General features: G+C 41.2%; 1 protein-coding gene across 4 annotated transcripts in view; it reads right to left on the bottom strand.

Annotated features, from left to right (window-relative positions):
* Positions 1–1,086: 1,086 nt before the first annotated feature.
* tmprss4a (transmembrane serine protease 4a) overlaps positions 1,087–13,827 on the bottom strand; it is a 35,727-nt gene continuing 22,986 nt past the window's right edge. For 3 of the 4 annotated variants that reach the window (XM_056283363.1, XM_056283364.1, XM_056283360.1), the window contains 12 exons: positions 8,969–9,023; positions 8,328–8,471; positions 7,874–8,026; positions 7,598–7,724; positions 7,224–7,343; positions 5,670–5,713; positions 4,161–4,323; positions 3,875–4,041; positions 3,471–3,566; positions 3,123–3,265; positions 2,565–2,717; positions 1,087–2,088 (listed from right to left, as the gene is read on the bottom strand). In XM_056283363.1, the coding sequence (XP_056139338.1) occupies positions 2,077–2,088; positions 2,565–2,717; positions 3,123–3,265; positions 3,471–3,566; positions 3,875–4,041; positions 4,161–4,323; positions 5,670–5,713; positions 7,224–7,343; positions 7,598–7,724; positions 7,874–8,026; positions 8,328–8,439 (1,290 nt within the window). In that variant the 5' untranslated portion in view covers positions 8,440–8,471; positions 8,969–9,023 and the 3' untranslated portion in view covers positions 1,087–2,076. Of the gene's footprint in view, positions 2,089–2,564; positions 2,718–3,122; positions 3,266–3,470; positions 3,567–3,874; positions 4,042–4,160; positions 4,324–5,669; positions 5,714–7,223; positions 7,344–7,597; positions 7,725–7,873; positions 8,027–8,327; positions 8,472–8,968; positions 9,026–13,827 lie in introns of all 4 variants that reach the window. The other variant, XM_056283362.1, reaches the window with a different exon arrangement.

The following is a 13,827-nucleotide window of genomic DNA, read 5'->3' as shown; positions in this document are numbered from 1 at the left end:
GACATACTTTTCAGGAGGTTGAAATTTCTGTATTATAAATCCTTTTTTTGACTGGTCTTATGTAAGATCCTAATATTTTGAGATACTGGATTTTTGATTTTCATGAGCTGTAAGACGTAATCAAGATTAAAACAAAAAAAAAGGCTTGACATATTTCACTTTATGTGTAATGAATCTAGAATATATGGAAGTTTCACTTTTTGAATTAAATTACGGAAAATAATGAACTTTTCCACAATATTCTAATTTTTTGAGAGGCACCTGTATATACCTAACTTCAAATGTTACCAGAGAAAATCTGTGATCTTAACGTTAATTTGAAAAAATATTTGGCGTACTAGTAGAGTAAGTAAGAAAAATTTGTGCTAACGGCTAACAAAAATGATTAACGCTACTTGGAAGATGGCGACATGTGACATCACGACCAAAAATCATTGTTAGGCGAGATACTGGCATGTAGGTGACGATCAGTGCAAGACGTGATTAAAAAAAGAAACAAAAAAAACCTTATCTTTTGATTTCACGGGGACTTTAACAATATCAGATGAGAAAAAGAGAACAAATCTCTCTGACCAAGGCACTCCGTGTAATTAAAAATGTCTTTATTGAAACTTGGACATATCCCAAAAAGGACCTAAAAATGCCCACGCGTAGCGGCTTGGGCCTTCTTCAGGGCATAGTCACTTCAGAGCATAGTCACTATGCCCTGAAGAAGGCCCAAGCCGCTACGCGTGGGCATTTTTAGGTCCTTTTTTGGATATGTCCAAGTTTCAATAGACATTTTTAATTACACGGAGTGCCTTGGTCAGAGAGATTTGTTCTCTTTTTCTCATCTGAAACTACTAACCTTGGACCAAAGAGCACCCAACAAATATATTACTTAACTACAGAGAGGAATGAGCATGCCACTGACTCCAAACACATGACTTTAACAATATGTTGAATCAAGTCAATAGCAGCAGATTCCACAAACTAGTTCTCCTCTTCCTGACTGAAGGTGTGCTGATAACTGAACTCAGCTGGTTGTAGTGTTGGCACACATGGCTCTCAACAGAACATGACTTGAATACCACCAGACAAGAGATTTCATGTCTTTATTTAGCACATTATTAGACTACCTTTTTGGTGTAAATAAAGCGCCTTCATTTAAAGTAACAAAAGAGTTTCCAACTCTACCCCTAAAGTGCTTCAATGAATTAGTAAGATAAGTTAATTAAAATTATGTGAAGTACTCCATCTTTTTTGTAAAAAGGTGCAGTGGCCCCTTAATGGGGGTAAACTTTCAATCTACCTCAGACCTATGAATACTATAATCTCCTGCATTTGGCCCCAGGTGCAACTTTGTGTTGACATTAGATATTCAACTGAGGAATTTCACTCTCTTCATGGCATTATTACAAAAAGCCATCATCCTTTCCAACAGGTTCTGCCAATGTGTATGCAGAACGAAGGCACAGTATTAATAAAATTCAGATTAAATTACAGTTTACAGCATGATTCTGAAACGTTTTTACCCATGGCACCCCTATAGATCATGTTCAAGTATGGCTCAAATCCTTTGGCATTGAATTTTCAAGGGTCTTTGCCAACACAGTCTTGCGAGAAGTTAATCACTGCAATCTGAAACTCTATGCCATTATGGCTACAATAGATCAGACACTGTTTTTATGTGACAATAGACTATCTTTCCAAGTATTAAGGTGAACTGGGTTGAGTTGGGTCGAATATTGGATAAGAGCAAAACTAAACACATGCATCTGCACAGAAAATGGCCAAGAGCATTATGCTATGAAGAACCATGACTGTCCATGCGCAGAAACTCATATTATTTCAATAATCCCCTGAGATATCGTTGAGAACCTGAAATGACATTGGCCACATTCCAAACAAGCGCCGATGAAAGCAAGGATATGCTGCAAGTGCATATGTTGCTATATTGTTGCTGATAAAAAATTCCTGCGTCATATGTCTTCTTCTGTTTTTCTAATGGCTGTCCATACTGAACCCACAGCCTCCTGTCCAAGTCCATCCAGTACAGGCTAGACTGGAATGTTCTGCTTCCCGGATGTGAGGACCTCAGGATTCTTTCTGGGAGGGGAGAAATATACATTATCAGAACTGGATTTACATTGTTACTAATTGGTTTTGCCAGTTTTTCAAATCAACCAAATCACTCCTTTAACAAATTCACAGTAATTGTTTCATTAATGTGTGACCAAGTTGGAAAGTAAAGCCTAGAACTGCTCTAAGCAACTTTGATAACAAATGCACTTGGGAAGCCAGAAAAGGCTTTGCTGCTTCAGTTTCAGTTACAGTATGTTTTCCATTTCCCTCCGGGTCAAGTCAGAGCATAAAAGAGAAGACAATATTTTGCTATGGCGTGAGATGCTCTTAGAATTGTGAAATAAGCTTCTCTTTCAATAATCCTGGCTTTAAAAATGACTGGTACACCTATGAAAGGAATCAGAGTAGGGCAGACTTTCCCCTCTGTGACCCAAACACACACACAGACGTATGGTTTGCACACATGATGGCAGAAACACATACGTGCCTCATATCTATACCTCAATGACTGTATGTATCCAATTTAGCAGCTCATCCACATTAGAGTAAACTCCTGGCCTTCTCTCCCTGGCACAGCCAATGCCCCAGCTCACCACACCTATCTGGTACCAGCGAGAGGAAGACGAGTAGACCAACGGACCACCACTATCACCCTGGGAATGACATAAGTACAGCAATATTTAGTGTACAAATAACATGTTAGATATGTCAGCATATCCAGTAGTTTGTTTTCAGACTGTCAGCACTATCAAAGTGTCCAAAAAACATTTTGAAGCTACAACCTGTCAAACAGGGCTGGCTGTCAGTAGGAAAAGTCCAATGAAATAAACATCCTCAGACATTGATGGAAGGCATTGGAAGGTATTTAGCTTAGCACGTGAATATGAGAACAGCTTTGCAGATGGTGATTTCATCTTTTCTCCATGACATTTAAGCAATCGGCATTTGAAATACAGATTCGTGTCGTCAGTTCAGATTTAAATGCTGGCTCAAGTAAAATAAATTCATAGTCCTATCCAACCTCTCTACCCATACTGATTGTCACTGCAGTCACCTACCTGACAGGCATCTACTTTACCCCCAATGAAGCCTGCACAGATCATCCTGGGGGTTATGGCACTACCGTAGATTGTTGGGCTGGAGCACTTGGCTTGGTCGATCAAAGGGATGATGGCCTTCTGAAGTGAGGGAGATATCGTTCCTGTAGGATGAAAGAGAGGAAAAGGTTTTTCCATGTGTGTGAAGAGAATTAAGAATAATAACCAATGATTTAATGTCTTTGACGCACCAAAGACACCTAAAAAGAGTTTCCTCCTGGGTGGTCAGGTAGACATGGTGATGATAAAAGTTAGTGGCTGTGTGACTGAGTGTGCGTAAGTGTGTTTTCGTGTGTGTGTGTTTCACACCTTGTTCCTCCTGGTATCCCCAGCCAGTAACCACCACGGAGGTTTCAGCAGTAAGCCCCAGAGCTTTGGGAGGCAGACAAACTGGTTTGTGGTTCTCTGCCAGAAAGGGACAGAGAATTCATCATAATAACATCAATTTTTTTTTGCAACTCAAATACTTTTCAAAGCTATTGAAAACACATGAGAATAATGACCAGTGATAAAAGATACAACTTCTGCAACAGTGGAAGTTAATTAATCTGTTGCTATTTGAGTCAGTGGCCACTAGATGGAAGTAGACACCAGCTATCGGAGATACTCCCTCGTCCTGTTTTCAGTTATGGTGTCTTAAGCTGACCTAAAGGTTCAGAGCAATTTATAATTAATTTCTGGTAATTTGAATGAGTCTTATTCAATTGTCTCACCTCCCACAGTGATAGGACTGCTGAGTCTTATCATTGCTATGTCATAGTCATTTCGTGCCACACTGTAGTCTCCATTTACGACAATCCTGTCCACATAGGAACCTCCCAATGTACCCAGGAAGGTCCTACCTGACACCACTTTCCAGCGACTCAGCTCCTTTTTGCCTCTGTGAAACCCAAAGGAGAAACAAGCAAGCAGGAAGCGTGAATGTCTGCTTTCTATGTTTGTTTTGATGGATTCTAACATACATTTGGGGGAATAATAAAATTGGAGGACTATACTTACCCAGAGAAGCAGTGGGCAGCAGTGACTACCCAGCGTGGTGACACCAGTGACCCTCCGCACGTGTGTTGTCCATTCTGCTGCAAGCTGACCTGCCATGGCCAGTCCTTTATGACAGCATCCACACCTCCCACTACACGTTCCTGAGAGCCCACTTGGCCGCAGTCTAACAAATGGAATGACAAAATTCATCTGTTTTATGGTTTTTCCAAAGCATTTGCTGAATCACCGACCCATCTGAATTGATAAAATTTTTATGAAATAAAAAAAAAAGTCACAGAGGTGTTTTTTTCCAGGAATCACAAACCTTATCAGGAGGTGTCCCTGAGAGCTAAAGTGTCAGGAGCTTTATGCTCCTGGCAGGGTCACACAGTTAAAATTGTTCTTAATAGTTCTTGACAAATGGCAATTTATGGTGCCACTGTACACCTCTAAAGTGTGACAAAAGTTTCATACCCCGACAAGCGATTCCGGATCCAACCCCGTTTCGGTCCCATGCAAAAATGCATGAGTTGTTAAGTAAAGTAACCTTTCACAATGTCTAATGCTAATATTGACTCTCCGCTTCTGAGGAAAGATTACTCTCTTATACCTTTCTAGATTGGTTGAGGTGGATTTTGATCGGTTTTGAAGCTGCGTTAAGCAATTGTTAGCTTAGCATAAACTGTAGCCCCCCCCCATGTCACTGTAATGTCACTATAAATTACCACTAGTGGTGGCGTTGGCCAGTGACAACTTCCGCACCATGGTTGTCAGCAAAATAATTATTAAAAACTCACCAACATGTTGAAATATGTAATAAATTAATCATATGTCATTTCTATATAACTCAATATATTTTGAAAGCAGATTGGAAAACGGTCCACTACAAGGTGGTAGGTTGAGACAGTGGAAGGTACATGGCAAATGATTACCCAAAATCCCCCTGCTGAATGTAATGCTAGTGTTGAGGAAACACGTCAAAATGTCCATGCATGTTTTGTCATGCCAGTCTTCCTCTTCTTTTTTGGTTTATCCCTGTACAACTACACATTGACAAGAAAATGTATTATTCTGACAAATAAATACATAATTGTGGACTCCTAAACTTCCCTTATTATCCTGTCATTGGAACTGTACTACCTACAACTGCCTCCTGTTTTGCACCACAGTACTTTTTGCCCTACTGTTTTTGCAATTATACTATACTGACGGGACTTATTTGCTACCTCGAACTGCAGTTATCTGGTTGCAACTAGGGACTGTATCTTATCTATAAACCATGTATATGCAATTGAACAAACTTGAACTTTTTATTAATCTTTCAAGTTTGTTACTCTTTTTATTCTTGTTTTTGAACATATGCTTGCCTTTTTCCTGCCATTTGCGCTGTACAAGAGTTCTCAAGTCTTCTCATTGTGCGTGTAACTTGTTTCACAGTATAATGTCAATAAATTGAATTGAACTGAAATGCCTTACTGTACAGTGTAAAAAATGTTATGCGTGTACATAATTTCTATAAACAGGACTCACCTGAGCACAGTAAAGATATCACGGATCCTGATTTGCAAATCTTTCTGTTAAGAGGCACACAACAATATTCATTATGCATGTGTTTGCAAAAAAAAATCCACACACAGAGAATTCAAAATCCCCTCCCAAATACTGACTTACAATAAACTACACCGAGGCAGTCCTTGGTGAGAGTTTAGTTTCCGTTTCCGTTTCTGTTTGAACACATGCACACACAAACCAGTCTGTCTGGTATGAGGAAAACAGAAGAGGAACAGAAACTGGAATTTTCTGTTCACACATCATGCGAGCGAGACCAGTGACAAACGGGGACTATAATTTGTTTCGGGAGGATTAGCTGCTAACGTAACATGCAGACAATGTGGCTACTCATACCTGTATGCATGTTCACACGGTACTGCACAGAAATGTAACCACATATTAACACGATATTACCCAGTCATATGTGAATGTAAGGAGAGTAGTACCACAATGAAAAGGATGCACGACTACCAGTTATCATGACGCTATTCTTCGGTAAATAAACAGTATTACCTCGCACCCACATGAGCACTATAAATAAGAAATAGTGAACATGTGTGTCAGAACAGCGGTTGTACATGTACAATGACCTCTGCATAGGTAATAACCAGCCAACATGTGAGAGAGCGAGATCAAGAGAATAAAATGACAGATCCGCGCCGTAAATCTTAAGAGAGGAAAATCAGGGCGTCTGGGTGGCATGGTAGGCTATTCCATTGCCTACCAACATGGGGATCGCCGGTTTGAATCCCTGCGTTACCTCCGGCTTGGTCGTGTGTCCCTACAGACACAATTGGCCGTGTCTGCGGGTGGGAAGCCAGATGTGGGTATGTGTCCTGGTCGCTGCACTAGCGCCACCTTTGGTTGGTTGGGGCGCGTGTTCAAAGGGAAGGGGGAACTGGGGGGGGGGGGGGATAGAGTGATCCTCCCATGTGCTACGTCTCCCTGGTGAAACTCCTCACTGTCAGGTGAAAAGAAGTGGCTGGCCACTCCACATGTATCGGAGGAGGCATGTGGTAGTCTGCAACCCTCGTGGGATCAGCAGAGGGGGTGGAGCAGCAACTGGGATGGCTCGGAAGAGTGGGGTAATTGGCCAAGTACAATTGGGAGAAAAGGGGGAGGGGAGGAAAATCAAGTGTTAAATTTATTTGTTTTTCTATACGCCACTGGCCATTTTCGATTCAGAGTTATAGCCATCTGTCTACCACAAGTGACTTTCAATGGATTTCATCAACAAATGTTTAAAAAGAATGACCATAGTCTTAGACAGTATCAATTCAAATGCTATAAACTATCGTGACAGCCACATTAATCCAGCATAGATTTGGCCTAAACAAAGACAAGACATACTACAGTAAATATTGTGGTTTACAGAATCTGAAATGGAGCTGACTTTTCTGATCATTTCCACTGATTTATGAACATTAAAGGTGACAAATGATATGACAAATAAGCCTTTTGAATTTCCCAGGTTGATACCATGACATAGTAGTTGCCAGTCATCCAAGCTGTAGAAGGTTTTGCGTTTCCTACCGGTCAATAGTAGCCTGATGTATTGGGGTGGTCTTGGTCCCAGAGCTGATGGCTGTAAAGGGTCCTGTTTTAAGGGATGACATTATGGTCTGCACCGGAACAGCAGTGCTGCGAGGTTTACTGCGGGACAAAGGAAGGAGAAAATGAAACACTTGATTTAGACAGATTATTAGCTTAGAAGAACAGATGAACAATTAAGTTGTGGAAGGGGATGTCTTCCATCCATCCAAGGAGACCATTTAATGTGGGCGTACTTCCTTTCAACACAACGGTATAATGGCATTGGTCAGAACTGTTTTTGTTACGTTTGCTATGGATGTAACCTCATACACTCGGCCACTTCAATGCTGTGTCACTGCCAGATGTAAATTTACTTTGTGTATCCCAGTTGTTGACATGCTGTTTGTGAATGTTGCTCTGTCCAGTCCTCACTGCACACGCTCCTCCATCCTGAGCCTGGGCTGTACACCTGCAGGATACTCCTGTCTGATATCAGACGCACTGGAGGCCGGATAGGGAGATAAAAAAAAAGAAAAAAAAGAAAGCTTGGTTTTTGAACGCAAGTTTGCTCCCAACTGTGTGTTTATATACATGTGTATAAGAGAGAGCGAGAGAGAGAGTGTGAGAGAAAAACCATGTGCTTACATTACCTGGAAAGGTAGTGTTGACCTTGAAGCTGGAGACACAGGTGATTTCATCCTCTCCTCTGGTGCAGTCAGCTGTGCCATCACAGGCTTTGTCCAGCGGGATGAACTTAACCGACCGCTTGCAGAAAAAGTACTTGCTTACAATTAACTGCTTGCCTGGAGAGCGGAGGGGGAAAGTGGGGAGAAAGGACACAGCACAGACTTGTGTCAGAGTGGACGACATGTGGTTGACTCTGAATGAACAGGGGACTCGTTAACTCGTCGACTCCGACTGGATTTTCATACGAGTTGTTTTCTAACCCACGCAAAACATACCCACCTCTAAAAACTAGACACTAAGGGTTAGTTTGAATTACTAAAGCAGAAGGCATTTCTGTACTAAGATGACTTTTTTTGTGAGCAGTTCTGAAGAAAGCTTACTCAATGCGCTATTCATATATGGAGAATAGTGACTCACTAAAGTATGCAGCGGTAGCCAATATGCCCAGCACCACTACAACCGTCAGGACAGTCAGCAGTATTCGCCTCCACTTTGAGGCCTTGACCTTCTGGGACTTTGGAGCTGTCATGGGCGTTCTGTGACGGCCTGGCCGCAGGACCACTAGCAGAAAGACAGACAGGGTGGGGGGTGTAATGTTTATGGATCTGTACAACATTACAATGATTAATATTTATGACAGTGACATATTGCCCTCATATACAGTCATACATTACGTGAGGCAGAACCCACGAAACGAGTTAGTCAGACAGTAGTTCACAGTACGGCTGTACGCATTGAACCTGAGCTTGTCCAGTAAAGTGCCACGTTTGTTAATAAGTTCTCTGCCTATTTGTATTACACATGAGAACACCACAGTGGGATGACAAGAGAGAAGAACAAATGAGGAACAGAGAAGCAAGGTCAGAACAAGGTCAATGACACAATACAGGAGAATAAGAAGTAGAGTCAGAGTCAAAAGAGAAGTGCCATGTGACTGTGACGTTCTAAGTGACTTTAAAACAAAACCCTCCTTCATATATCGCAGGGTATTCAGAAAAAGCAAAAGCTGATGCAACCACACATTACAGTTTAGTAACCAGGACCAACTGATGGCCTACCTTGCTGCTTAGGATTCAATGGTTTAGAGCTTTCTTCAGGCAGCTGGGTGTCTGTCTAGAGAGGGAATCACAGCAAGGCATAAGACATGATAACACAGCATAGGTGTCAGAAAAAATAGGGTGTGTATTGTGTAGTTTGATGGAAAATAAGTCACAGCTACGTAGGGTGATGCAGAACCAAAGAAGATACTCATGACTCTATTCAGCAAGGTCTATTATTCTCAATGCATCAAAGGAGCCAACAACTTAACGCTCAGACAAACCTTCTCTCTGGCCAAGGCCAGCACGCCCATTACGTCCCCTTTTCCCAGGACAACATGAGCTGACTTGCTTTCCCCTACTTTTGACACGTCTGGCCTCCCAGCCCTATCCTGTGAGCCAGTGATTTGATTCAAGTTGTAAGAGTCAGAAATGCAGAAGTGCACTACCTACCATAGCTATGCCTTCAGATGGGCTTTGTCCTGTATTGCCTCTGAACTGTTGAGATTACTGACGTACAAAACCTCTTAATAATGATCTCTTCCCTCTCAAGGACCAAGTGAGAGTTGTTTTTAATAATATTGCATACTTCAACTCTAAATCAGTTTTGTGTGTGTGTGTGTGTGTGTGTGTGTGTGTGTGTGTGTGTGTGTGTGTGTGTGTGTGTGTGTGTGTGTGTGCGTGCGTGCGTGCGCGCGTGCATTGGTGCAACTTGACCACCATTTGTGTCTCACTAAAAAAACAATGCAAAGCCAAAGCCATGCCTGAAACCAGGGCCACCCAACTTGAGGCCCCCGTGCTCCCTTTGTTTTGGCCCGCCTTGGCATTTGAAAAGCTTATGTTTATTCTCTTCTTATTTTTAAAGTGCTGTAAAATCCTAATCATAATGGCTATGAAACGTAAATTTTGTGCAGCTGAAAAGTACATAATCTTTACGACAATGTTACAGCATTTTACACAACAACAGAAGGGAGTGATAATTGTAAAATATTGTTCATCTGAAGCACAGAGCGTATTTTAATATTATTTTCAGAGAAATGCTCACATGTTGTGCATATACCTTAAAGTGAACATGAAGCAGTTGATCCCGTTAACATGAGTCACTAAATGTATTTCCACTCTAATCAACAATTATACAATAAACATGACATATGTAAACATATAAAAGAAAAAAAGAAGCCCCGTTATATCTTTCATGGCCAGGGCGCCACCATCTTGCAGTACTATAACCCGGACATCATGGGGTAGGTTGGCTTGGCTGAGTTCAGCAGATACAATGGAAAAAGATAGAGAAAGTTGGAGACTGAGGAGGCACATGACAGAAGAAGACAAAAGGGAGGCCACTATTTTATTGCTCCTGGATGTAAAAAAAGAATTTTACAGTGTTACAGCCAGGGACAAAACAGTCCATTTTCATAAACTGCTGCTGAAATGGAGAACAGTACTGAATAATTTCTGTACTGTCAGAATTCTTCATTCTGTCAGTTTATGCATGCATTTGAGCCGATACGGCGTACGAACCGGGTGGAATAAGGATCTTTTCAGATGGTAAGCGACACTATTTTTTTTACAGAAATAAATACGACAATAGTTTGTCTCATCTGCAGACAGAAAGTGACTGTTTTGAAAGAATATAATATTAGTCGTCACTACGAAACAAAACATTCCCTCGTGTCTTTATGCATGCTCAGTAATCCAGGTAAGAAAATCACAGAAAGTTGAATCAGTTCATCTGGATACAACATTTATTGAGAGAGAAACGTTTCATCACTGACTGCAGGTATCCAGCTGTTAGAACAGGACAATGCTATTGACAGAATTTTGTATCACAGATTATACCCAGGGGAATCTACTCTTAGTCTGTATGGTTTATGGTTTACCTAAGATACATAAACAGGATGTGCCATTACAGCCTATTTGTATGATTAATTCAGTGACCTATAACATCTCTAAGTTTCTCACATCTGTTCTTAACCCGTTGGTAGACAGTAATGAACATCACATTCGGCACACTAAGGATTTTGTGGATAAGGTGAGGGACATCATTATGGAGGGGGATGAAACAATGGCCTTATCATGTTAAGTCTGCACCATCCCTAAACCGAGGGGGGGGGGGGGTAAGAGTACATCTGTCACTATCTTACAATGTTGTGATTGCAACTATTCTCAAATCCTCTGTGAATAGTACACATGACCATTGAAACTCTAGTTAATGGTCACGGCAATTTGCATATGAAACTGATTGTTGTTCCACTTCCAGTTATTCCACTGTATTGTTTATAAGGGTGGGGATACCTGCAGTCAGCTGAGACTGAAGAGGTCACTTAGATGAGTGATGAAACGTTTCTCTCAATAAACATTGTGTCTAGATGAACTGATTCAACTTTCTGTGATCTATAAAAGATAATACTTTAATGTAACGTAATTTCACATAACATCAACATTTATTTTTGGCCCATGGTCCTCCATCCAGATTAATTTCTGGCCCTTCATAGGAAAGAATTTGGGCACCTCTGCCTTAAAAAGATTAACAAGAGTGGCACCAGGGTCTACATTACACTCCAATGTGTATGGACTGACAGTGGTTCATGCATACGGACCATCATGTGCCATCAGGTTTTCATGCCACACCCTTGAACCTGTCTGGGTATGTCAGTCAGTCCTGGTGATGTTCACAGATTTGGATGTTGCATAGTGTATAGATGGACTGTGTGTACAATAGGGTCTGGTGTAAGCAGGGCCTATTTACAACATTTGAAGCCAATGCAATGTGAAACAGCCCTTTCCACTCAAATACAATAGATATATCAGAAATACAGCACACTGTGATACACATTGCAGATGGTTGTAATGGGGAGCAGGACAGCCATTCAACCCATGGATCTGAGTTTAAGCCCGTGTATCGACAAGCATCCAACCTGTTGAAATGTCTTTGAGCAAGACAGCCCTAACCAGCTGCCAAGACAAACGGAGCTGACAAGCTGAAGAAGAATTTCTCCTCAGAGATCAGTAAAATATGCCATTGTTGTTATAACGACAACAAATTTGCGGATACTCATGAGCTGGTTATTATTTGTCAGTCTGGGTACAAAATAATGTTAATGTAAACTATTACGTCCTGTCTCAGCTGCTTAGCCAGGTACATGTTCTATCAATGGCACATTCAAAAGGTTCCAGAGGGAAGAGTTTCATTACCAAACTATTTGCATAATAGAACTAACTGATACCAACGATCAATGACAAAACACAACAACGCTACTTCCAATCATGACTCAAAACCAACAGTCATGTCTCATCATAACATTTATGTCCCTTCAGTTTGAAATAGGAGCGTTTTCAAGTGTTTTTTTTTGTTGTGACATGTCTGTCTTATCTAGTCAGTCTTCTGATCCAAGACAATTTTCTCCTATGGGAGACAATAAAAATAACCTTGAAACTTGAAATAATGTGACAAAATGTGACACTTTCATTCTGAAGTCAGCTAGAAAATGGTTATGGATCAATTATATGGCTCTTTGATGACATTGCGCTTTTATTTCTGGTTGTTAACTTCCTTTATTCTTAGTTGCTGAACAAATGGATAATGTGGTGCTAAATTACAAATGTTGTCAGTCGACAGACACTTTGTCTGCAGCCATTTATCAATGGCTAATGTGAACCATCCTTTAGTGTTATAGTTCAACTGTCACAACACTATAGCAACTACTGTCAGTGGCCTATTAAGAGGATTTCATCTAATGTTGGGTGGTTAGCATCACATATCAAAGCAACTTTCAGATGTTAGTAATAAAGATAATGTCTAATCTAGAGATCCTTTGGTCAACTGGAGGGAGAGGGGGCTTCAAAAAAGGCAGCATTGTTGTTGTGTGTTTGCTCATCATCTCTCTTTGCTCAGCCTTGGGAAAATTCCCTCATTTGCCTGTTATTTATGTCATGATCATCCTGTTGGGACTGAATACACAGTCACTTCAAAAAAGAGAAGTGCCAACCATCAACTTTCAGGCAAGAAAAAAGTGAAATATTGTCATAATTAATGTAAATACCCAGCCTTTCCCATTTCCCATTATGAGATGCCCTGCTTTCCCAGAGGAATCATTCAGCACTACAACATATGTAAATAATTATTGTTTTTTTGTTGTTGTTTTTGTTTTTGTCATTACTGCCAATGTTGAGTTCTCCGTTTCATATCCAAGAAAATGCTGTTAAAGAATATTTGTTACAGTAAAATGATTACCTATTAGGCTGTGTCTTTAAGAATGCAAACTTCCAGATACAGTGGCATGGAGACGTGGAGGGAAATGGGGGAACAAGCCAAATGTGCAGATGTTGGAATGACAGAAGAGGGAAAGAATGTGGTGAGACAGGTTCTCCAGCCTGGGCAGTGTTTTGGGGGAGGGAGGTCAACTGTATCCTACCGGTTCGTCAGCAGAGGTTTGCTATACTGAGAAACTCCCAGAGATGCTATTACATAAGGCAGAGTCAGTTTCACAAAGCGTTTGGTTTGGTCAAAGCATTTATCATGTTCAATTGGACACAAAGCTTCCATACGTCAGCGACAAGAAAAGGGACAGGGACACCGTGCTCCTGTCTCTGAATGTCCCCGTAGGTAGCCCTCAGATTATGCATTGTGCGGAATAAAGGTGTATTTCTTTTAGTCTGTAATATGAGTTATACTATTGTAACGTGCATGGATAAGAAGACATGCTGGCCGCTAACTGGCGGATCTGACCCTTTAGTCGAGCGGTTAGCGACGTCGCCTGCGGTGCGGGCGATACAGGTTCGCTTCGCGGCCGCGGCAGTTCCTGTGGTTGCGTTGTCCCCCGAATTCGCTACACTATATTGCGGCAAACATCCTATTTTGTTTCATGATGATATCTTTG

The sequence above is a fragment of the Lampris incognitus genome, chromosome 7 (assembly GCF_029633865.1).
Source record: "Lampris incognitus isolate fLamInc1 chromosome 7, fLamInc1.hap2, whole genome shotgun sequence".
Taxonomy (NCBI): domain Eukaryota; kingdom Metazoa; phylum Chordata; class Actinopteri; order Lampriformes; family Lampridae; genus Lampris; species Lampris incognitus.
This window is presented reverse-complemented; position numbering and strand designations above follow the sequence as displayed.